This window comes from Drosophila guanche, unplaced genomic scaffold, assembly GCF_900245975.1.
Source record: "Drosophila guanche unplaced genomic scaffold, DGUA_6, whole genome shotgun sequence".
Taxonomy (NCBI): Eukaryota; Metazoa; Arthropoda; class Insecta; order Diptera; family Drosophilidae; genus Drosophila; species Drosophila guanche.
Window position 1 is genome coordinate 7,654,576 of NW_022995744.1, and position 23,833 is coordinate 7,678,408.

General features: G+C 49.8%; 1 protein-coding gene and 1 non-coding gene across 8 annotated transcripts; both read right to left on the bottom strand.

The window, feature by feature from the left end:
• Positions 1 to 336: 336 nt before the first annotated feature.
• LOC117580039 (mediator of RNA polymerase II transcription subunit 13) lies at positions 337 to 23,508 on the bottom strand. Of its 7 annotated transcripts, none has more exons than XM_034266273.1 (15): positions 23,345 to 23,508; positions 20,796 to 21,008; positions 20,424 to 20,582; positions 17,408 to 17,723; positions 12,325 to 12,418; positions 12,173 to 12,256; positions 11,459 to 11,928; positions 10,808 to 11,387; positions 9,780 to 10,259; positions 8,422 to 8,602; positions 7,738 to 8,357; positions 2,829 to 7,671; positions 2,643 to 2,760; positions 2,460 to 2,575; positions 337 to 2,393 (listed from the first exon to the last, which is right to left on the bottom strand). In XM_034266273.1, exons 3-15 carry the CDS (start codon positions 20,490 to 20,492, stop codon positions 2,010 to 2,012), a joined length of 8,355 nt encoding a protein of 2,784 aa, XP_034122164.1. In that variant the 5' UTR covers positions 20,493 to 20,582; positions 20,796 to 21,008; positions 23,345 to 23,508; the 3' UTR covers positions 337 to 2,009. The 7 variants fall into 7 exon arrangements, with proteins under 7 accessions (XP_034122164.1, XP_034122166.1, XP_034122165.1 ...); XM_034266275.1 differs by having other exon boundaries at positions 2,829 to 6,878; positions 7,101 to 7,671; positions 20,424 to 21,008; XM_034266274.1 differs by having other exon boundaries at positions 2,829 to 6,900; positions 6,931 to 7,671; positions 20,424 to 21,008.
• On the bottom strand, positions 11,989 to 12,131 carry LOC117580598. The gene has a single exon (XR_004573587.1).
• Positions 23,509 to 23,833: the final 325 nt, after the last annotated feature.

The following is a 23,833-nucleotide window of genomic DNA, read 5'->3' on the forward strand; positions in this document are numbered from 1 at the left end:
ATCTAATTTGTGGGGACAGCGCAGGAAAATCAGAAATTAAAAACTCTTTCTTTTTGCAAATATTTTGTTTTTTTGTTTATTACACAAAAAAATAGAATAGAATACTAAATGAAAAACCAAACTACTTAAAAGATATGCATGTGTGTGTGTGTTTTATTTTGGGATTTTTGGGTTGTAGGGGGGTGGGGTCTGTGGGTATGTGTGATAATTACTAGAAAACCGTCTTTGTAATCGTACTCGTTCTCGTTTATACAATTTATGCTAATTAAAATACACAGGTAAAAATATAATTTCATTGTTTAATAATTGTTTTTGTTTTGTTTTGTTTTGTTTTTCTCATTACTTTTAATCCTAAGCCTAGCGAAAATCGTTTCAACGTGCAAAATCAATTTTGTGGTGTGTTGTTGTTGTTGGTGAGTGTTGGTGTTGTTGTAGAAAGCTATCCTTTTTGTTTACAGGCATTATATATTAATTTGTACACATTTTCGTTTAAGTATTTTTCATTATTTGACAATTGGCTATGTGAGTGGGGGTGGTGGGCTAGGGGGTATGCATGGGGGGAGGAAGTACAAAAATCGCCCTAGGGGATTACACGAATATAGTACAAAAAAATACAAAGAATACAAGACGAAAACAGAATACACAAAATTAATTTCTTTACAATAAACTGATCCTAACGCTCATCCTTGCTAACTCTACTCATACGATCTCTCGTTTTCTCTCTCTTTCTCTCTCTTCCGATCTGCGCTTGGCGTCCAGATATATATAGTTTATATATATAATATATAGTGTTTTATATATATGTATGCGAATTGTACAGTATACCGTTTATATATGTTTCTGGTTTTCTTTTTGGGGCTGGGGGGTTTTTGTTTTGGATGTTTCTTTCTTTTTGTTTGTTGTATAATTTAAATTTAAACTAATGCTCACTTTGCACAAAAATTTACACAATTTATTAATTTAGTTTAATTTAATTTAATTAGACTTAAACGACTGCTCGCACTCTCCACCATCAGCTATCCAATTTGTTGTAAACTAATCCTAATATTTGTATAATTACACTTTTTTCTTTACGTTTTGTTTACTTTGTTGCTGCTTTCGGGTTCCAATCGGTTTTGTTGTAAATATGTACAAACTTTTTACTTAATGCTAGACATGCTCGCTCCTCCTCACTACTCGCTACTCGCTCCTCCTCGATCCTCTCTCTTGTCCTTTTTTTTGCGTATTGTATATGCTCTATGTGTTTGTATGTATAATATATGCCTACGTGTGTGTGTTGTTGTTGTGGTTGTTGTTTGCTCCTCTGAATCTGCCTCTGCCTCTGCCTTCTCCACGTCTGTTCCTTCTTGTATATTTATAAACATTAAACACTAGTCGAACGCCCAGGCCTATGTATATGTATAAAAATAATATAGGTGTTAAAAAAAACAAACAATCATTGCAAATCGACAGACGACAGACACTCCTTCTACACTTTAAACTTTACACTTGACAAATTCTCAAATAGTTTTGTTAATAAATAGTAATGCTGTTGCTGTTCAAGACTGTTATGGGTAAACCAAACTCTACCTCTCTCTCGCTACTCTCCTTTCCTATACTCTGCTGCTGCTTTATGTCTCTCTCTCTCTGTTATCTCTTTCTGTGTGTGTTTACAAGGCTCTCCGGTTAAGTAAGGCTAAGTAATCTGTGCGTTGCTGTTGCTTGGGTTTGCTTCAACATTTTTTGTTTCACATCTTCTAATTTTCATCTAAGGCTAATGGTTGATGCGGCTGTTCCGCTGCTTTCTTGGTGTTTGATTTCTGTTAACTTTCATTCTTTGTTAATTGCTTAATTGTTGTTTGCTTTTTCTTAGTTGTGGTTTGTTGGAGTTGGAGTTTTTGTTGTTGGAGTTGTTGTGGATTATACGGAGTATGTATAGCTAGTGGAAGTATAGCAAAACGGAAGCATGCGACTGCGTTTGATTGAAGATTTGAAGTGAATTTGATGTCTTTTGGGGTGTCTTTCCCTTCTTAGGCTATGGCTGCCGTCAGATAGTACAGATCCATTAGTGTCTGCACATTGATGGGCAGACAGGAGAGGCGATCGTGTGTGTTGGAATCGAGGGCCAGCCAGGAGAGGGCATTGTAACCCTCCAGTACAAAGCGTAGCACATCCGCCGTCAGACTCGAGTCCAGCGGATGATCATTCGCCGACTGATGGGCATTCGTTGAGTTGAGAATATCATCGGCTATCTGTATGTTCGGCACATGCAGATGGAGTGCAGTTTTCAGGAAGACGGGGCACACCTCCTCCAAGTGCGGACAGGCGGACCAAAACCAGGCGGGCATGCGGCCCGTTGGCGCCGTTGAGACCATATAGCCCACGGATATGGGCTGCTGATTGAGGGAACCCACCTGTAAAGGGATTAAAGAGGGTATTTTAGAGATTGTTCTGGTGATAGGGAATGGCTTATGGCTTACCTCTTCCACTTCCTGTGGCGGAGTGCATTTGAAATTGTTGCCACCAGCGCTCTGCCAGCTGCGATTGTCCTCCATGCGCCCGGGACTGCCATGATTCGACACTCGATCCATGTGTGCTGCAAAGAGGGAATAAATGGCCATTAGTAGAGCAGCTGATAGGCAGTGAGTCACGCTTTGACTTACTGTCTCCCCAGAAGAGTTCCCCAATGTCTGCATCGCTAAAGTCTTCATTTCCCTCCTCTTCAAAGGTGAGAAAATCATCATCCACCTGTGGCTCGTTCTGGAACTGGCGGGTAAAGGGCTGCACAGGGGAAATATAACAAATATTAGCAACAAATATCAAAGTTAAACTCAAATTGAATCACTTACCGCACAGACAGCACTCGTGGGAAAGACCAGAATGTGCGTACAAGTCACATCCTGTGGCGTGGAGAGTGGATTCTGCATGGAGATCTGCGAGAAGCGTTCATCGGGCGTAAACTGATCGGGCATAACGCGCAGCTTCGCATCCGGTTCGAGTGTGACCAAACACGCGCTCAGTATGGTGGGCGGATACATCAGGGTGCACTGCTTGCACATGTCTTTGAACTGCTTGGATGCCTTCTGCAGCTGCTGCTTGCTCAGCAAATAGCTCCACGACTTGAGCTCGCTGTGTCCGATGCGTCCAATGCGCCCAATGACCAGCCGCCACATCTGCGACGTCTGCGAGATGATGCCCATGACAAAGTCCATCAGCTTCTTGAGCGCCACAAAGCGTGCGGGCGCCTTGCGACGTCGTGCACGATTCGGCACATCGATATTGATGCACACCTTCTCGAGCAGCTCGCCGCGTTCGTCCGTGACGGTGGCCAGCAGCCAGGCTTGGTCTTCGCTCAGGCAATAGTTGCAGTACATCACGGAGTAACGATGCTCGTTCTGGCCATGCATGCTGCCCGCTGAGCGCGAGAAGTCCGTCTTGTCCGTGCGCTCGTACATGGGCGCCAGCACAAAGGGCGCTGTGTACATTTTGTAGGCTCTTCGGTTGGGTTCGTCCTTGGTCTTGAGGAACGCCTCCATGTTGGCGGCTGTGCCAAAGCCCGTCAGGCTCTTCACCGACTGCGCGTGCACCAAATGCCGACGACACTGTGAGAAGATGTTCAGCGCCAGGCACTTGATCTCGTCCGAGAAGCGTTTGCGATTGCCGCACGGCCCCAGCTCCATTACTGCCTCCAGGGATATGATTTGGATGTTCATCTGAGCGCGCACCGAGTCTGGCACGGCCTTCAGCAGCTCCGCATAGCAGCGGAGTAGAGCAATCAACGCGAGACGCTCCAGTTCGCAGCTGTCTGAGGCGAAGGTGAAGGGATTCACGACATACAGCACAATGGCAGCTGGATTGATGTCCTCTAGAGTCTCGCCCACGCCCAGCGGGTCGCCCAGTATGAGCGCGGGTTTGGTGTCGCCACCAGCGGCACCCTTGACGCCATCCTTGCTGTCCTGCTGCTGGTTGTTGTTGCTGTTGTTGCTCGCGCTGTTGTTGTCCAGCGTGGGTGCGGCAGGCAGTGGCGTCTCCGTGCCTGGCTCCTGCTTAATGGGATCGCTGTGCAGTGGATCCGTGCCGGAGCCGGTGCCAGAATGGTGTCCACCTTTGGTAGAGTTTCCAACACCGCTACCAGTGCCGCTGCCATCGGGTGGATTGAGCAGCGTCTTGTCGTTGGGCACGCGACTGAGATAAGGCGCCAGCTGATGCAGAAAGGCCACCGCGTAGCGACGGATTTGCTCGGCAAGCGGATGGTCGAGGGTGCGCAGCCAATCGTCCAGCGGCGTTTGTTCCCGCTCTGGCGGAACATTGCGACTGGCAGCCACTTGCAGGATGCCCTCCCAGCCGCGTATTGGCGTGTGCCTGCCCAGCTTGCACATCTCGTAGGTGCTGCTCAGCTCACGGAAGTAGCTGCGCGTGCAACCAGCCACATGCTCGTTGTCCGGACACACCACCACATAGACCACATCCCGCGCGTAGGAGTACGGCTCCAGCAGGAACTTGTCCCAGTAGTGGATCGAGTGCGGGGCCACCGATATCCAGTCCTTCTCGTAACCCACCACCACCGAGGGTATGGGCTGAGGTTCGCACTGCCCGGAGGCACGACCCGCCAGGCGATGGAATTGGCGCCATGTCAGCGGTCCACTGACCGTGTTGTAGGAGCTGGCATCCTTGGAGCCCGCAGCTCCACCTCGCGACTTGCAGTGGAAGGCATTCTGCAGCATCGGCTGAATGGAGTTCATGGTGCGGACAATTTCCTTGTTGCTGCGCGTGAAACCCACCGGGAGATACGGCCACTTGTGCACCGTGAGGCGCCCACTGCCGAGGATCGATAGCTTCTGGCGCAGCGCGGGCGGATGGGCATGGAAGGCGGTGAGCTGCTGGCTTGAGTTTCCATGGAATTCCAACATGTTGTCCATGCGCTGATGCTCGAAGGCCATGCGTGCCTGCTCCAGCGCCAGGCTGACCACATCGTGGGCATCCATAAACTCCAGCACATTGGCAATGGAGGCCATCGAGGCGGCTGGGGCGCCGCCAGTGCCGAAGAGACGTCGCTGTCGGGACATGCGACGGCGGTGCGACTGCAGGGCGCGATGCACAGAGCTGCTGGATGTCTGAATGATGGAGCATTGGTCCAGCAGCAGATCAAAGATGGCATGAGCGAGATGTTCCAGCTGCCCGGCGCCACCCGCCGCCGCTGCCGTCGCTCCCCCCGTGACCTTCTCCAGCGCAGAGGAGCTGCTCGTGTCGCCCGCCTTGAGCTGATTCTTGCGGGACAAACTTTGGATGAGGCTGAGCAGCGAGGGCTGCTTATTCCGTCCCGGATCATCGGCTATGCCTGTGATCTCCACCTCATCCTCGTAGAAGAGTCCCGCGCGATGGGAGAGCCGCCGATTGACGACAGCGCTGAAGCCGCAGGTGCACTCCACGGGATCGTCGTCCACGTAGCCGGTGATGTGCGGATTGCTGCTTGGTGGCGTGCAGGAGGAGGAGTTGGAGCCACCATTGGGCCCGTGGCCGTGCCCAGAGCCAGCTCCGGGCATCGACGTGGAGGCGGGTGAACCTCCAAAGGCACTGATCATCCTCAAGCCACCGCCAAACGAGGCAGCTGATGAGGACGAGGAGCTGGGCCCGTTGAGCAGCCTCTGGCCGGCCGTGGCCGCCACACCAGCGGAATGTGCAGGAAACGGATTGAAGCTGACACCGGGCAGGGGCACGTACACCCCGGAGTCGGCGCCACGAATGTTGCCAATCTTCTGGGTGTCCGCATTGCACACACAAACGCTGCTGCTGTCAAAGTTGTGATCGCGGAAGACATTCAGCGCCGTGTCGTAGAGCAGAATGTTGACCAGCACCGAGTTGACTTCGGGCAGCTCCTGCAGCAGGCCGGAGGGCACAGCCACCGCTGATGCTGGACCACTGGCAATGCCCGCATCGCCAGTGTAGGGCATCATGTGACCCATGTGATGGTGGCCAGCTCCAGCCGCTCCTGGTCCTCCTCCTCCCATGCCTCCGCCATGCATGCCCGACTGCATGTGATGCACGCTCTGCGGCGTGTGCGGATGTGGCTGCGCCTCCTGCGAATTGAGTTGACGATTCAGATACGAGGACGTGGACGTTGCCGGACTGGCCACACCCAAATCGTATGGATATGGTGGCGGTGGATGGGTGGGCGTCTGCCGCAGCATCGGACTGCTGCGTGGAAATGGCACCACGCCTGGTCCTGGTGATAATGGAGACATGCCCGCCCGCTGCATCAGCTGCTGCATGGAGCTGCCGGGCGGCGCCTGTGGACAGTTCAATTGGTTGAGCAACAACTGGCTGCCGCCACTGCTCAGCGGCTGTGGCACGGTGGACGGTGAGGGCATGGCCGTCTGTGGTGTCCGCGGCGCCGCCGACAACAGTTCGTGCAGCTGCTGGTGCTTCTGGTGCGCATGACTGGCCGCCGCCGCCTGCTGCTGCTGCTGATGTTGGTGCTGCTGCTGCTGCAGCTTCTGCTGATGCAGCTGTATGCGCTGCTGCAGTGCCTGATTCTTCTGATGCTGCTGCTGCTGAGCAGCTGCCGCCTTGGCCAGCGTCGCAGCACGCGACTTGTGGGTGCTCCAGGTGGGCTTGTAGTAGCAATTGGCCGGCATGGCGATGTTCGGCAGCGTCTGGCTGGGCAGATTCGTGAGCGGCGCATAGCGTGAGGAGCCGACAAACTTCTGCTGCTGCGGCGGCTGGTACACATAGTTCCAGTCATCGATGGGCTCCTCCAGTGGGCTGCCCAGCTCCACGTTGTACTCCTGCTTGAGCTGCTTCAGGCTCGGCTGTGTGGTGGGCACAGCAGCAGCAGCGGCCACCACCGTTGTCGTCGTCACAGAGGCAGAGGCAACCGCTGCTGCGGCAGCCATCACCGCCGCTGGCACCTGTATGGGTGGAACTGTTGCTGCTGCTGCTGCTGCTGCCGCTGCCGCTGCCATAATACTGCTGGTGTCCACACTGAGATCCGCCATCACCACATCCGTCTGGCAGGGACTCGAGTTCGGATGCTGCAGCTCGTGCGACGGCGGCGTGGGAAACATTTTGGTGAGATCCTCCGCTTGGATATTGCCCGCCCCGGAGCTGGCCACAGCTGCTGCACTGGCCACCGCTGTGCTCCGCTTGAGCTCGTCGATGGTGTTGGTCACGGCGCTGCAGCCACCGTTTGAGGGATTATTTGAGTCGGGCGGCGTATGGATCTGCACGCTGCTGCACTCATCATTCGAGCTCGTCTCGAAAAGCTGCTCGAGATCGTTCAACGAAGGATTGAGGCCTTCGGCGGTGAAGAGATTCCCTCCACCGCCACTACTGGCACCTCCCGACGATGACTTTGTCTCCTTGCACGACGGCGAATGCAGTCCCGGCTCCGTTTTGATGTCCAGTCCATGGAAGAAGCTGCTGCCCTCGGCCTCTGCATCGCTGCCGTTGGCCGTGCTGCTGTTGGCAATGCCCACAAGGCCACCGCTGCTGCTGCCTGTTGCTCCACCGCCCGCGCCACCGCTGGCCGCTGCCTGCACATCGAGGGACAGCAGCTGCGAGCCATAGACCGCTCCGGGTGAGGGCATCAGCGGCTTGACGTGCGTGTGTCCCTCATAGAGGTTCTTGGCATAACGCGGCCTTCGCTGCTTGGACGTGTCCTCCAGCTTTGGCCGCTTTACGGGCAGGTAGTCCCTGAGGAAATGGAAAAATCAAATGTTTAGGAAATGTTTTTGGGCATCAGAGGATCTCTCCGCTCACCAGTTCTCCTGGAATCGAAAGTCATAGATGACCTCCTTGAGCCACTCATCGTCGTAGAATCTGTCCGGATCCTTGAGCTGCAGCTTTGGCGGCTTGTACAGACTCAGCAGATTGTTGATGGCTTCCGCCGCGGTCTGCACTGTGTTGTCCCTGACAGAGCCGGGCTCTGGCTTGATGGGTATCTGCAGCGGGGCGGGAGCCTGCTGCTGCATCTCCAGTTTCTTCACGCTTATGGTGCCGCACTGCGCCGTCGTCGTCGTTGTCGTCGAGGGAGCTCCGCCTGGTGCTCCTGCCTGCCCTGTGGCTGATGCGTTCGCACCGCTCGCCGTACCGCCCGCTGTGGGCGTTGCTGGCTGCTGTTGTTGCTGCTGCTGGGGCGGCACGCTGCCTGGTCCGCTCACCGATTGCGATGTGCCACCACCCGCCGCATGATCCGTGTAGGAGGGCGGCTCCACGCTGGGCGTCTGATGGACATACGGCGAGGCGGTGATGCTCTTGTTGTCATGCTGATCCGTGGGCGTTGGCGCTGGCGTATTCTTGTCCAGCAGATGGTCAATGGGCGTCGGCGGCTGCTGTAGATTCGAAACGGACGTGGGCGCATGTGGGCTCATATTGAGAAGCTGTTGGGGCAGATAGGGGATTAGTTTGACAGCCAAAGGGGGGAGAGACGTTTGCTACACTCACTTGCTCTGCGGGCGGCACGGATGTTGGCTGCGAATGCGCCGAGTTCGGATGTGGTGAGGGCGCTGGCGTCGCAGGTGAACCCACGGAGGCCACTGGCAACGATGAATCGCCGCCCAGTGAGTTGCGTGAGTACGTGGAAGCGCCGCCATGTGGTGTGCCATGCGGAGTGCTGCACAGGTGTCTGTCGGGGGAGAGAGAGAAGAGTTGGAGTTTGATTAGCAGTGCTATCCAGAGCCGCTTTTAGCGGGTTGTGGGGGGGTTATATACAATGCTCAAACTACGCTTAACTATTGATTAATGAAGAGTAAATATGCATTTAGTGGGGGAGCAATCCAGCAGGAATTAAACCCCAAAAAACAATTTTAAAAAAATAAAAAACCACATCCAGGGCGGTTACCGAAAGTCTCTAGGATTATATTTAGTATTATTTACAGCAAAAAAAACCATAAAGGAAAAATCATTCAATGCTACATGCAGCTAGGTGGGCGGGAAGGATGCTGCGAGATGTCATGCAGAAACCAAAACCAATAAAAATAAAAATAAATGTTTTCCAACACTAAGTTATGCAGGTGGCAGGAGGGGATGTAGCTACCCTGCAATTGAACCCCCCATCACATCATCAGCCACAGATCTTTCAGGAGTTGATCCAAAACAGTGTTGGTTATGGCTGTCAAGTGTTGCAACATGTTTCAGCGTTTCTTTTTCTTTGACACTTTCTTTTTGTCGTTTGTTTTTAGTGTTGGGTAAATAGCATTCACCGGAATGGAATGATGACACCACCATCCTTTAGTGGGTTGTCAAGCAGTGTTTTGAAAAATGTTTTACACTGTCCTTTTGTCGTTTGTTTTTTTATACCATTCACCGAACCGAAAAAAATTGAAATGTGAGAAGAAACTAGAACTAGGAATTGTTTTGTTATTACAATATGGCAAAATGATTTGTGTTGTTGTTGTTGTTTTTGTATATGTGTGTCGTGTGTGTATGTGTGTGTGTGTGTGTGTGTTTTTGATTTGTTAATTATTAAAGAGGCAGCAAAAGTGGGGGAAGGTGGGGTGGAAAAATAATGCTCAAATCTTGCAACCAACCAACAAACAAAAGAAAAACAATACAAAAAAGTTTAGGATTTAACAGAGCGGAGCGTGTTGTGTGTGAGAGACAGAGAGAGAGAGACAGAGACAGAGAGATAGACAGAAGGGAAGACAGAGAGTAGAGAGTGGCAGTTAGAGAGGAGAACGGAAGAGGAGGAGAAGCAGTTTATAGCAGTTACTAAAAACGCTAGCCAGCACTGGCTCTCCACACACACACACTCGCTCGCTTGCTCGCACACACACACACACACACACAGCAACAACACAAACCTTGCTTTTGGTGTATTGGTGTCTATTGGTGCCGCCTTGTACCTGGCCGTGGAGGAGGACGACGACGACGACTGCGTCAGCGTATGGAGTAAACGCTTGTGGAACGGCACATTGTGGCGCCTTGGGGCAGAGGAAGAGTTGGAATTTGAATTCGAGTTTAAGGAGTTATTGTTGTTGGTTGTGTTGGTGTTGGTGTTGGAAGAAGAAGAAGAAGAGGTTGTGGTGTTGTTGTTGCTGTTGGAATGATGCGTTGCTGCTGCTGCCAAGGCGGCTGCTGCCGCTGCCGCTACCGCGGCTGGTGTTCCCGGTCGCTGCTGTTGCTGCTGTTGGTAATGGTGCTGGAAAGATGACTTGGAGCTGCTAGCCGCTACGGCAGCACGAAGTGCCGGAGAGCCCAGCGGCTGCTGAGAGAGAAGAGATTGTTGCTGCTGCTGCTGCTGTTGCTGCTGCTGCTGACGCTTGCTGCTGCTGCATTGGGCGCTGAAAGTTGTTTGTTTTTTTTTTTAGGTTTTTAGACACACTTTTGTTTCGGGTTTTCACTGAGAACTTTCTGGCCCGTTTTCCCCCTGGTACGCGACCAAAAGCTGTCTGCTGTGTGATTTTTAGGTACAACAAAATAACAAAAATTCCAAAAAAGAAAAGGGTTGGGCTGGGGGTTTCTACCGCCTATCGCATGCATATAGAATATAGATATATATCGACAAAAAAAAAGAAGTAACAGTTAACTATCGCGATCGCACTGCTTGCTAAGGGGTGGGGTAAAAGGCATGCCATCAAAGCGGGAGCGTAACGGAACGTAACGGTGGGGTCGCTCCGTTGCAGGGCATACGAGAGAGAGATTTAAATATATATTTATATAGAGAGATAGAGGGAAGAGAGGTACAGGAGTAGGAGTAAGAGTAAAAGTAATAGAGAGCGAGGCGAGAGTCACTTCCCACCTCCCTCCCACTCTCCATTTCACATTTCAAACTGCTTGTTAAACTGTTTGCTGTGTGTGGCGCTCTCTCTGTGGATCGCATTGGACTTACTTGGTGCATATACAGGGTGCCTTCTGCATGGGGTCCACAAAGTTCCACAGCTTCTGACGCTGCTGTTGCTGCTGCTGCTGGATCTGCTGCTGCACCAACTGCTTGGAGTCCGCCGGTGGCTTGTTCTGCTCATCCTCATCCGGCACGCCCGATGCCGCAGACGCTGAAGATCCTGTTGTCGCCGCCGCTGCCGCTGCATCCACATGAAGCGTATTCATGATGCAGTCCTGCCACGCACGCTCCGGCATCTCCACGGCCGCCGCGGCAGGTATATGAGTATTGTGGGTGTTGAAGGAGAAGCCCGATGTAGGGCGTTGGTCGTAGTAGGGCTGGAAGGAGAGGCGCTCCAATGCGCTGACGGCCTGGGGCACAGCCTTGCGCGAGGCGGCGCCATCCTTGGCCTGGCAGGCAACACCGGGTGGCGCAGCTGGAGGACAGGAGAGCGAGGAGAGGACAGCTGCCTCGGCCCCGGACCCTACCCCCGCACTGGCCCGCTGCAGCTCTGCGAATTCCAGGTGCTCCATGTCGTCCAGATCCGTGACTAGTACATAATTCGTGGGATGGTACATCTTATGGCCACCTGTGGGGATAATGGGAGTAAAAAGCAGAATAAGTTCCAGTTCCAGACAATGCCAGAGGGCAGACACTCACCCGACACCACCTCCACGACGGGCGGCACATCCGTGTTGTCCTTATTGCACTGCGGGAAGAACGAGGCCCAGTCCTCCAGGATCTTCTCGGCCACAGGGTCGTTGGCCTTGTAGCTATTGCCCGTGAGAATGGCCGCAATGCCAAAGGGGGCCAGCATCACCTTGCGCGCATGCGCCGGTGGAGCGGCCTTTGCCTCTGCTCCCTCATTTGGTTCCGTTCCGCTGGTTCCATTCGAATCCGGTGTCTGATTCTGCCCAGGTCCCGCACCAGAGTTGGAACCCGTGCCCGAACCCGAACCCGCACCCGAGCCCGACTGACTGCTGGCGCTGGCTGCGGCAAAGGCTGCTGCCGCCTCGGCCAGATGCTCCTTGGTCAGGGGTCGAACGGCGGGATGCTCGCGCAGATCGATGGAGGCGCACACCGTGTCGCCGTGCACGAAGAACGTGAAGGAGAAGGAGAGATGCTGGGAGCTGTAACAAAAAGGCAGAGAAAGGATTAGCCATGGACATCCCAGAGAGGAGGGACAGTTAGAATGTTGCAGGAAGAACGATGCAGTGGCACAGACTGGGTTGCCACAGCACAGAGTTCCTGAGATCATTGCTCTCGGATGGGGGGAGGAATGTGCAACGGCTAAGGCTTCAAGCGTTGACATCGTTGAGGCCCTGCATCCAAAATGGAAAATGGAAAACTTCCAAGTGGAACGACGGCACTCACCTGCGTCCAAAGAGACGATCGCTCGAAGTGCAGGGCTGCACAAACCATTTTCCAAAGCGCACAATGTCCTTGGTGAGCACAAATCTGTAAAGGGAATTGTTAGATCTTGCCTATCATCTCTCACTCTCTCCCTCATTCGATCCTCCACTTACCTTTCCATCAGATTGTGCAGCGCTTTGAAGAGAAGCGAACGGCACTCGTACGTGAGTGCGCCCTTCCAGGTGCCATTCCAAAGCGCTTGATTGGCTGCAAGAGAAAACACGAGAGGTGTAATTAGCTTGGTGGATTCCATGTGGATGCTGAGTGGTTGGGGGAATGCTAAAGGTAACGGTAATATCAACGGCAAGGGGAGGTAGGGAGGCCAACTCGAGGGATGATATCATTCCGGGGTATCGGGAAACTTGAAAATATTTCTTTTGGTTTTATTCCAGTGTAACTTGTGGAAAATTACCAAAAAAAAAAAAAAAAACGGCTCGCAAAGCAAAGAAAAACAACAGCGAACAACGCAAAACAATCATAGAATCTCGCGCTCTCTCTCTCTCTCGCTAGTTGCCTCTCTCTATCATCTCCTCTCTCTCTCTCGCGCTTGCTGTAAAGAAGTCAACGACGCAACGCACGCCTCGAAAAACACTTTTGAGGCAATTTATTTTTGTTATTGTTTGGTTTTTCATTGTTTTTGTTGTTCGAGCCGCAACATGACAAATAGGCTGAGCGTGCGAGAGTGAAGGGAGAGGCAGCAAGAGAGAGGGAACTGGATACATAAGAAGAAGAAGAAGAAGAGCAGCAGAGGCAACGGAACAGAGGAAATATGTAAATGCAACATTTATGCGAGAGAGAAACGTGAGAATAACAAGAGAAAACACTCAAACACTTGAATGGGAAGGAGGAAGTATAAAAGTGAAGAAAAGGCAGAGAAATAGTGCAAAGAGGGGATAAAGGCAGAAAACGACAGGGAAGGAGGGAGGAGGTTCAAATCACTCGAAAAAGATTTCAGAAGGATGGAAAGAAACTTCGAGAATGAATCCAAGGCGGAAGTGCAAACAATTGAAACAAAAGATTGAATGCAGCAGGACGGGGGGAAGCAACACAAACACCGACTGAGAGAGCGCAGACATTTTTGGGAAAATTCCAAGCATCTCTCAAGTCACGATGCCTGCAAGCCAAGAGAGTGGGAGAGAGGAACAACCTACATACACACAAGCAAACACACACCTCTGCTGGCGCTTACAAGGAGCGTCGGTGCTTGCGTCTGCTGCCCAAAGATAATTACGTAAAGGTAAACAACATTATAAATAACAAAACGCAACAAAATTGAGAGAGAGATTGAGTACATCAAACAAATAGTGTAGAGAGCAGCGAGTAAGAGGCAACAGAAAATAAAACACAAATGCAGCCGAGGCAGCCAGCGGCAGGCAGCGGCGCCGACTTGGGCAGATTTACAGTGTAGCGTAGCGTCTGTCTTTCCCTATTCGTTTTGCTTCTAAGAGGCTACACGGCAACGGCTACTGCTTTTGTTGTTGCTTTTACAAGCCCCTGCGTCACCGCCTTTTGCGGATTACAATATTTGTTTGCATTGGTAGTCGTGTTTGTGTGCATATTTCTTGTGCCAGTGGGTATACTCTTCTTTCAATGAGATCAGCGTACGGTTTTTTTTTTTGCTTGGCTAAAGCTCACACACGGGCCCAACACACACGCTGAGCCATACTGAGAGGCGAGAGGGCAATGGACGATTATGTTTGTGTGAGTGTATGTGTGATTGTGTGCGTGAGAGAGTCTGGCGAAAAAGTGTAACTGTTGGCCGTTTGCCTGTTGCCTCCCTCCGCCCTCCAATCAGCTCGCAACCAACCAACCAACCAACCAGCCAGCCAGCCAGGCCAGCAGCCGCCCAAAGCCGGCACTCGGCTCGGCTGTGAGGTCACACCATCTCCATTCGGCCAAAACGGCAAAAGTTCAAAGCTCGCCCAAAAAGCCCACAAGGGTAGGCAGCACAGCACACAGCACGCAAGCAGTGCAGCAGCCTCTCTCAGCCACTGCTTCTGCTTCGGGTCTCGGCAAACAAGCAAACGAAACGAAACGAAATGGAACACACGGGACGACAAACAAAAGATAAACACACGCAAAAAAGCCAAACGCAACAACAAGTCCACCCAGACACTACTGCTCCCTCCCTCCCTCTCTCTTACTCTACAGACGACAACGGAAAGTCCGGCTTCGTCTGCAAACCATCCCTCCGCTCACACTCCCTCTTAAACACAGCTGCTGCAGCCGACGCATCTTCGGCTGTAACAGGAATCGGGGGAATGGAATCGAAGCGACGAACCGACGACGTCGGCTCAATGCAAATTCCACATATATACATATCTCTCGCATAATATGCCTGTGTGTGTGGGTGTATTTTTTTTAGCACGTGTGGTTTGTGCACATGTTGCTGTCGAAAGACTCGCTCAGAGAGCGACGCTCCGACGCGGAGAGAAAAAAAGAGTGAAAACTATAGCGAGTGTCTTTGCGGGAGAGTGGGAGAGCAAATGTATCTGCTGCCCAGCAAACGATGATTTGGTGGTTGGAGAGTAAGGAACCGAGAGAGCGAGAAATGTTTGTAGCTAAAGTGCCGCTAGCTGGGCACTCTTCTTTCTCTTGCCGTCTTGTTTGTTGTTTGTGGTTTGAAAAAAACATAACAATAATGGTATTTTAGGTTAACAAAACCCCCACTCCAACCCACTCGAGAATCCTCTCACTCAATTACAGGTGGATGGAATGTCACACAACAGCCGTTATGTTTAATTGACGGGGGGAATGTTAGGAGAGATCGGACGGGGCGGAACGGGGACTGACGGGACTGGCATTTGCGTGCAGCAACAAATGTTGAAATCAAGGTCAATAATCTGCCGCCGCTACCGCTGCGAGAACCGCGCGCGCATTATGAAAATTGTTTAGTATGCGAAAAGGCAAAAACAAAGACACAATCAAATACACAAAAAGCAGGTAGAAGAACCTCCACCACACGAATGCAAAAATTTGCAACAACAATAAAGCGCAGTGTAATTAAAGCTTGCTTCCAAACCAGTTTAAGCTCTCAAGAGAGCGCGACAACCTCTCTCAGTAAAAGACAGAGAGCATGGGAGAAAGAGAGAGCCACGTAATTATTGGCTCCAATTGTGGAGCACACACACGCACACACAACGAGAGACAGAACCAAGTGACAGCTGTTTAAGGTAAAAAAAACATGCTATGAGGAATGCAACAACAACAACAAATACAATGACAACAAGTATTGGTGGTGGGGAGCTGGGCGGGCTGGGAGTCAGAGAGATTGTAGGCAGCGCCTCTACCACTGAGATGCGTAGGCGTGTCTACGTCGGCAATACTGTAATGACGTCGTCGGCTTTGTAAGCGGCAGCTCCACAAGACAGAAGAGACCTATAAAAAGCAAAGCCCTGCGACGCACACACACAGTGGGATGATTGGCTGGGAATGTGGCCAAGGCACTGCGTAAAAGAATGCTTCGATTTCCCATGAATGGAGGTTTATGCAGTAGATCCCGTTTGAATTAGCATTAAAGTACAGTAAATGCGTTTTCATAACGTGTTAAACTATTCCTTTCTTTCACATTTGAATCCCACTGTGCCTGGGTGCGCTGAGATTTGCGGCGTTGCCATTTTTCACCTAGGTAGCTTGAAGGCAGCGCTACTTTACTTACTACCCACAGCAACAGTAACAGCATTGGGACGCTCGCTCTCATCTCCCTCTCTCGCGTCTCACGCTTTCTGTCACAATTTCATTCACACGCACACAATACAAACTCTCTCACGCACACAGCGAAGTGGGACCGTTTTCATGCGTGTTTCGGCCCGTTTAGTTGTTTATGGCAGTCCGGTGGCGGCCGCAAAGTAAAAGGCTATAAAAAGAAAATGAAATTTCGCACACACTCACGTGTGCACTCACACACACACACGCGAACATTCGCACTCAAGCAAACTCAAGGGGTGAACGGGAAGAGCAGGAGCGAGACAAAGTCATGTCAATGCAATTAGTCAATGTCCTTGTCATTACGAGAAGCAGGCGACAATGACAAAAGCACAAAAAACAAAGGCAGCGACAGCGACGGCGACGCGGCTGCGGCAATAATTTCATCAGCGAGAGACGGCACAGGCAGAGCAGCGACGTCGCGTGCATTCAACTCAAGGCAGCGGACAGAGGCCAGGGCAGAACGCAGACGACGCCGACCCGACGTCGCAGCCAGAGAGCCAGGTTAACGGTAAACGTAAATGAGACGCGCCAGAATGACGTAGTCGAACAAGGTACACAGATTACGGCATTACGTTCTGTTCTGGTTCCGGGGGTAACTGGTAATGGAATTTGCCATAGTCCCACAGCCCTAAGCGTCAGACAAATGGACAGACACACAGAAAACAAAACCCAATTCCGAGCCCCACCATAGTTTTTTGTGGTCAGAGATAATGGTGGCAATAGCAGCAAAAATATTGAATAAATAGTAGCCACACGCAATAGCTGATAAGAATGGTGCCGAATGAGGGCCGCGCGCACTCCCCGAAGGCCAGCTGCCATGATGTTTGTGTGTACAGAAGCAAAACCCTCCCAGTCCGCCCACATGTAGAGAGCGAGAGCCAGTGAGAGCCGTTTTGCATGGTTACGCTAGAGAGCGTAAGAGTGGACAAGAGAATGGTTGGAGAGTTGGCAAAAGAAAGAGAGCGAGAGACCACCGCAAAAATATTGCAAGTGACAGGTGACGTTTCACTCGTCTTTGTCTTGGCTGGAGGGGGGGTGTGAGTGGATGAGTGGGTGTAAGAGGGACGACCGCCTACGATTGACGTTTGTTTCTATTGCTGACAGACGCTAACGTCGACGCCAACGGCAACGCCAAGCTCGCCACCATGTGAGTGACGTCGAAAGGAGAACAATAATCATCTGCGGCAATCGAAAATATCTCGCATGTGTTTGTATATGTGTGTGTATTTCTGTGTGTTTTGAATGTTTTGAGTTTTCTCATTCCGAGTCACACAAACACACACACACCAATGCATTGCTGCTGCTGCGGTGCATGCGATGCGGCCTTGAAGCTTTTTATTCAATTCATCATCGCATGCACGTGTGTGTGTGTGCGAGAAGGGGAATGAACAGAATGCATCTAAAAAGGGGATCCCAATGCAAACCTCCATAAAACCATATATTTTAAACATTTATTCTATATGCTTTATTCTCTTTTTATTCACGTACCAGCTACTCTCAGCAATTCGGCGTCGACCAGGTCACTGAGATCGGGCTCCTCCCCGTACCAGAATATCCACAGCTCCTTGGCGGCGGCCAGCGATAGGGGCGGGTGGACCTTGGTCGATGTGGTAATCTCAAAGGTTAAGGCATTCGGATCGGTGTTGTCCGGCTTGTGGGACTGCACCCGGCGCCACACACACAGCATGTCCGCCTGGATGCATCGCGAGTAGGAGCGAAGTATGGGATCGGCCAACGGCTCGCTCGACGCATTCGGCCGTTCCCCATTGACGAACTTCCGCCATTTTATTCCACATAAATCAGTCTGAAAGGAAGAGTAAATATTTTTTGATTAATTATCGTCGCACTATCGATTCCTCAAGCTTCCTTAACTTGTTGCTATTGATAAGCCCAATCGAAATGCAAACAAATGGTGTAATATTGCAAATCTACGCAGAAATGTGTCATTATCTATAGCGGTCTGGTCTGCCTCTTTCCGACCCTACCTCCATTTATTCTCTATTGTTAATGTTACAAATCGCATATTCAGCTTTATTATTGCAGCTGCAACACAACTTTTAGAGGGGGAGAGATAATATAAACTAACGCCTCAGTCTCAGCGTAGCAAGCCAATTTTCAATCACAGAAAGCTCGTGTAAAATGTCATGAAGTGGAATGGAATCTTAAATATTTTAGGAATTTCACAATAACTCGAAATACAATCGAGCTTCTTCTTAATCGAACTTAGTTAACTTCAAATTATACATTTTTTTTCAAAGTAAAGATAAATTTCATAATATTTTCTTTTATAATTTCAGATTGTTGCAACGCACTCTTCACACATTTGGCCTCTATGCTGTGTAAGTACTTTCCTTACAAACGTAAATATTAAATTAAGTCAACAATTTATGGCTATTTTTCCTCTTTAATTACTTCTGTTAGGCATCTGTTTGCTTCTTAGAATTGGTCCCTTGTAAACTTAAAAGTATTTTGACCTGTGGGTTTCACAAAGTACGGTTTCCCCAAGGGCATTATTTCCTGTTTGCACCGAAACGCTCATCCCATAGTTTCAGGTCTGCTCCACCAATGCTCGCTTCACCAGTGTTGCACAGCGGCGCAGATCGGCACATACACACAAATTCCATGGCGCTGCACTTGGCGGCGGCCCCAACGGCAACAAAAGAAGAAAACGACCAAAGCGAAGCTCGAATCTGCTCGAAACTCAAAACAAAAGCACGAAAAAAAAGCAGAGAGCCAAGACAAGAAAAACTTGAGCAACGAGGAGAGAAGGACAGGAAAGGGGAAGGCGGGGATGGGAAGCTAGTGGCTTGGGCCTGGCCAAGTCTCGGCTTGGGGTCGTCATTGGCGGCTTCCGCTGAGAGTTTTTTTTGTCTGTTGGGTCTTTGGCTGGAAACAAGTTGCTAGCGAGCCTGCTTGAATTGAGATTCCTCTGCTTGGCGGCGGTCGCGCCTGCTGCTGCAAGCAGTACACAAATCAATGGGACGGACAGGCAGTGGGTGCACAAGCGAGATAGAGCCAAAATAAATAACTGCACCGCTCACAGACACAGACAAGTGGACGGACAAAAACATGCACACACATACATACGCAGACACAGAGTAGCAACCGAAAGGTATTCCCCCAAACCACGAATGAAACGGAACGACGAGCCGGCCCCCATCCCATCCTCCCCGCCGCACCTACTGCTTGGCCAGAGATACACTGCTTCGCTCATCGTGGCTGTGGCTCTCTCGTCGGCCCACCTAAAAATGTTCCACATTCTTCCGATTTCTTGCTGCTTCTTTTTTCTTTTTGCATTTCTGTTTTCATTTTCGCTCTCATTTCGTCTGCCTGCCTGCCTGCTGGTGCTGCCACTCGCTGTTTTCTTGCTTCGTTTTCGTTTTGTTCTTTTATTTATTGGCTTTTATTTTTGGGGCGAGCGCTATCGCATTATGACCATAGTCACTTGTACGCGGCGATTCTTTAGCGATTCCCATTCCATGCCCCCCAACGAACATTGTCTCGGGGCAGAGCCCCCAACAACAGTTGTATGTAGGTTTCTGCCCGATGTCTACGTCAGCGTCTCTGTCTGTCCATACACCTCTTTGCAATATTCATGCGCTCTCTCAGTCTTGTCCTCCCTCCCTCCATCACACTCTTTCCATGTAAGTGTATAAGTGAGAGCGAACATGCTGCTCTGCTCTCCTGCTGTTATCACGACATATTTTTTTGCTTGTGTTTGTTCACGCGCGCGTGCCTCTCAAGTTCAAACTGATTTCTGCTCGTTCACTCTCTCTCTCTCCCTCTATCTATGGCCATCTCTCTCGCTCGTTGCTCTCTATCTCTCTCAGAGAAAGTTTGGCGCGTTTGTTATTGTTTCGTTATTTCGTTGGCGTCGAGTCTCTTTAGGGCAGCGACGGCGGCAGCGTCGGGGGAGAGATAGCAACGGCGAGTGGAGCACGTTGACTTGTACGCACTGTCGTCGACGTCGTCACCGTTTGTTGTCCGTTCCGTTCCGTTCCGCTTCTCTTTCCGCCTTTCGGTGGATTGCGGGGGGATATTCATTAAAGAAACAAAAAAAAAAAAAAAGAGAAAAGCGGCAGCAGCAATCGCGGGGCCAACAAACTAGTCGCAGTCGCTGGTTGCCTCTGATGCTTAGAGAACCTGTTATGGGCAGTTGTCTCTCGTGTGTCTATTCCTTCGCAGAAGCAGACAGCAGCAACACTTCCTTTTCACACACACACACACACACACACACTCTACAGAAGCATCTACTTCCTTCTCACGCTCTCTTCTTCAGCAGCTACTTCCTTCTCCCACGCACCTCTTGCAGCTAATTTCCCTTAACGCACACACATACGCGCTAACAGACCAAACTCTGCTGCAGTGACAGCAGTGTTGTCAAACGATCGTAACACTCGCCGTGTGGGTGGTTGTGGGTTCCCTACCATACCCGCTCCTACGGCCCTACAATTCGCACTGACCTAGATCTTTCCCTCACACAGTGGGGCAAATGGGTACTTACCAGGGCATAAAAGTTTGTATGGCAATCCTCCAAACTAGCGCCGTTTGTCTGATGGTTTTGATGCGTCATAGTTCTTGGCTTTTCTTGTTTCCACGGCAGCAGCACCTCATTTTCTCAAATGTGTGTTTTATATTGTAATGGATTACTACTGTCGTCTCTCTGGTATTTTGCACATTTGCGGTTTGAATTTGTATACTTTTTACTTTTTTATTGATTCTGCTGCGACAGAATACACTGCACTTATACACAGCTACACATAGAGGCACTGGCGGACGAACACACAGATACGAACACGAACACGAACGTAGAGACGAACACACAAACTGTAAGAGAGACAGGGACGCACAGAGATACACAAAGTGAACGGTTTACTGCTTCTTCTCCTCCTTTACTCCTTCTCCTCCTCCTCTTTGATGTTGTTATTGCTGTTGATTCGCGTTTATTTTGTATTTGTTGCTTTTTTGGTGAAATATTTAATTATATTTTACTCTCGTTCTCTGATTTTCTTTCACAATTTATTTATTTAAACGTAAACGTTAACGTTGTTGCTTTGGCAATGACACACACACACACTGCAGCACATTTCTGGAAGATAAAAACCGTTTATTAGATTTCCACGCACCCATATCTACCGTTGTATTCCACTCTACACTGCATCCATACCACACACTCGACACACACTCACACATACACACCCCCTACAATAATGAACAATAATTTGTACTTTTTCTTTTCTTATTGTTTTTGATTTTGGCTTTTGGCTGCTGCTTATTTGTTGCTACTGTGGCTGCTGCGGTTCGTTCTCACTCACACATGCTCTCGCCGGGAGAGCCGAGACACACAGATACACGGTAATTACAAGGGTGGACGACGACGAATGTTCAGTTCGTTCTCTCGCTAGTCTGTCCATTCATTCCTCTGCTGCTCACTGTGGGAGAGTGAGAGAGTGAGGTGCTGAGAGCGTGACTTTTTTCAAGGCAGGCGGCAGCGGCGACGTGACGACTAAAAGAGCGAGTCTCATACATATATATTTCTAGAAACACAGTCACACACACACTCGCACACTCGCTTACACCGACGCACGACTCGCGACGATGAAAGTCGTTGGGTTTTTCGTTAATCGTTGATGTAGACAAAAACCTAAAAAAAAACCTGGCAAGCTTTTTTTTCAAAATTTCTCATATGCATGGCTTCTGGCTGCCTGCACCACCTCCCACCCTGTTAGCCCACCCAACCATCCATCCATAACTCTTTAAATGCGTCGCCATTTGTCTGCTCCGCTCTGCTCTTCCCTCCACTGCACTTTGTGTATACACTTTTTCGGTATTTCGATTTTTCGATCGCCGCTCTGCATTTCTCGAATACGGTAAATATTTCTGGCTGCTTAAGAAGTAGGGGGCGAGAGAGGGTGAGCAGCAGCAGGCAGATGAGTAATATACACACACACACACCACACTCTTACAGAGCAGCAGCAGCAGCAAAGAAAGGGGACTACGTACTGCTCGGCACTTTTTTGTACACAGTTTTGCACTAAATACCGACAAAAAAACAGCAGTGCGATTGCGATTTTGAAATACACATTATTTATAATATTATTACTCAACGTTTAACGTATATGTGCACCACACCACACATCTCTCTCTTTGCAATCGCCTTTTGCTGGCGTTTCGCACAACACACAACACAAATGACGAGTCAGAAAATTTTAGACCGACTGCGGGAACGACCCGAGACCAACCGTGTTCCGTTGGCTGCTGCTGCTGATGGCTGCGCGGCGCTGCTGCTTCTGCTCTGCCACACACAATGGAAATTTTGCTCGCCTAGCTTTGGCTCTGTCGCTGGTGCTGCTTGCTGCTGCCACTGCCACTGCTTCGAAGTAGTTGTGTGAGCAGCGAGTAGCGAGAAAGAGCAGCAGCAGCTAAAGAAGATTTGTCAAACACTCTCACACATACGACACACAGAGCAACAGAGAATAGCGGCTTTTGCTCTTTTTGCAAAGGCCAGAGATTGAGAGAGAGCGAGAGCGTCCAAACAAGTTTTATCGCACTAGTGTGTGTTTTGCATGGCGGCGTCTGTTTATTAAATGCGCGGCTCTCTCTATCTTGCATCGCATCGCCTCTCTCAGGCACCACTATCGAATGCTGGTGCTGGTTGGGGATGCAACCAGATCGATTGGGTCCTAGGTGTACCCATCACAAGCTGTCTGTTTTCTTTTTGTTTAAAGATTATGGCAAAGAACCAAGACAGATTCCATAATTTATGCACTATACAACACTGCACACACATACGCAGTGCGAAACGTGATACATAGACAGCATTCCTCTCGCATCACACACACACGCACGACACACAGCCATAGAGCCAGAGTAGCAGCAGCAGTAACAACCACTTTCGTAGTTTTCTTTTCGCCCCGTTTTTTCTTGTTTCTTCGCAGTAATCTGTGTGTACACATCGGATTTTTGACTTTGTGGATACTCAAAATAGCCAAACAATGTTACACAGTTGTTGCATTCCCCACCTCGACGCCTCTGCGTAAGCGGCATTCCCTTTGGTCCTTTGAACATCACCTCCCACTCCACCGCCACAACCACACACACACACTAGCAGACAATAGTCGCTGTCTCCCTTCCTCTGCAGCGGCAAATCGACCGCTTAAGCAATTATACCATTAGCTGCCGTCGCGGCAGCAGGAAACATTTATATGCAGCAACAATTTGCGGGAAAATACATTCACAAACCCCGTGGAACGCAACGGCACTTGGCACTGTTATTTATATTAATTTGTTGCAGTGCAGCTCTCTACGGTATCGTATCCCCTCTACCACACATACACACACACACACACACACGCACGCAATCGGTCGCTCTCCATTACACACGGGCATTCGAACGGGTTTTTCTTTTTGTTTTTTTGTGGCTACATTTTTTGGGACATTTTCTTCTCGCTTTATTCTGGAGTTTTCCGTATCCGTTTTATTTTGTTCCACTTTCCCACTGGAAAAATCTGCGATCGATATTTTTTGTAACAAAATATGCAACAAAATATCAGGAAAAAACTGCCCGGTGTGACCGTCGGCGTTACGGAAAATACTAGGGCTGCAAAACCATCATGGTCTTTCTATCGAATGGCTGAAATGAATATATCGAAATTTGTATCGATAAATTAAAAAATATTTAAAGAAAATCAAGGAAACCAGGGGCAAAAGATGAATTTGAGATAGCACAGAAAAAGCAAGTAAGCGAAGACTTTCCCGTTGCACTGTGGTGGGGATGTCTCATATTTTTGTGAGTTTATTGGGACTATAATTAATTAAACAAAAGCCAAGAAAGTTTACAAATTTTTTAGTTTCGAAAGTCTTTTGGTTCAAAACTTATCGAAACCGATACACTGTCGAAATTTTAACGCGATT

Bases quoted from the DNA above. Each gene is read 5' to 3' on its own strand.
- LOC117580039 (XM_034266273.1), bottom strand. From the start codon at position 20,492: ATGACGCATCAAAACCATCAGACAAACGGCGCTAGTTTGGAGGATTGC. The intron at 10,260-10,807 runs GTAAGTCCAATG...AACAACTTTCAG, and splicing joins GCACCCTGTATATGCACCAA to CGCCCAATGCAGCAGCAGCA. The intron at 7,672-7,737 runs GTGAGCGGAGAG...CCATTTCCTCAG, and splicing joins TTTCGATTCCAGGAGAACTG to GGACTACCTGCCCGTAAAGC.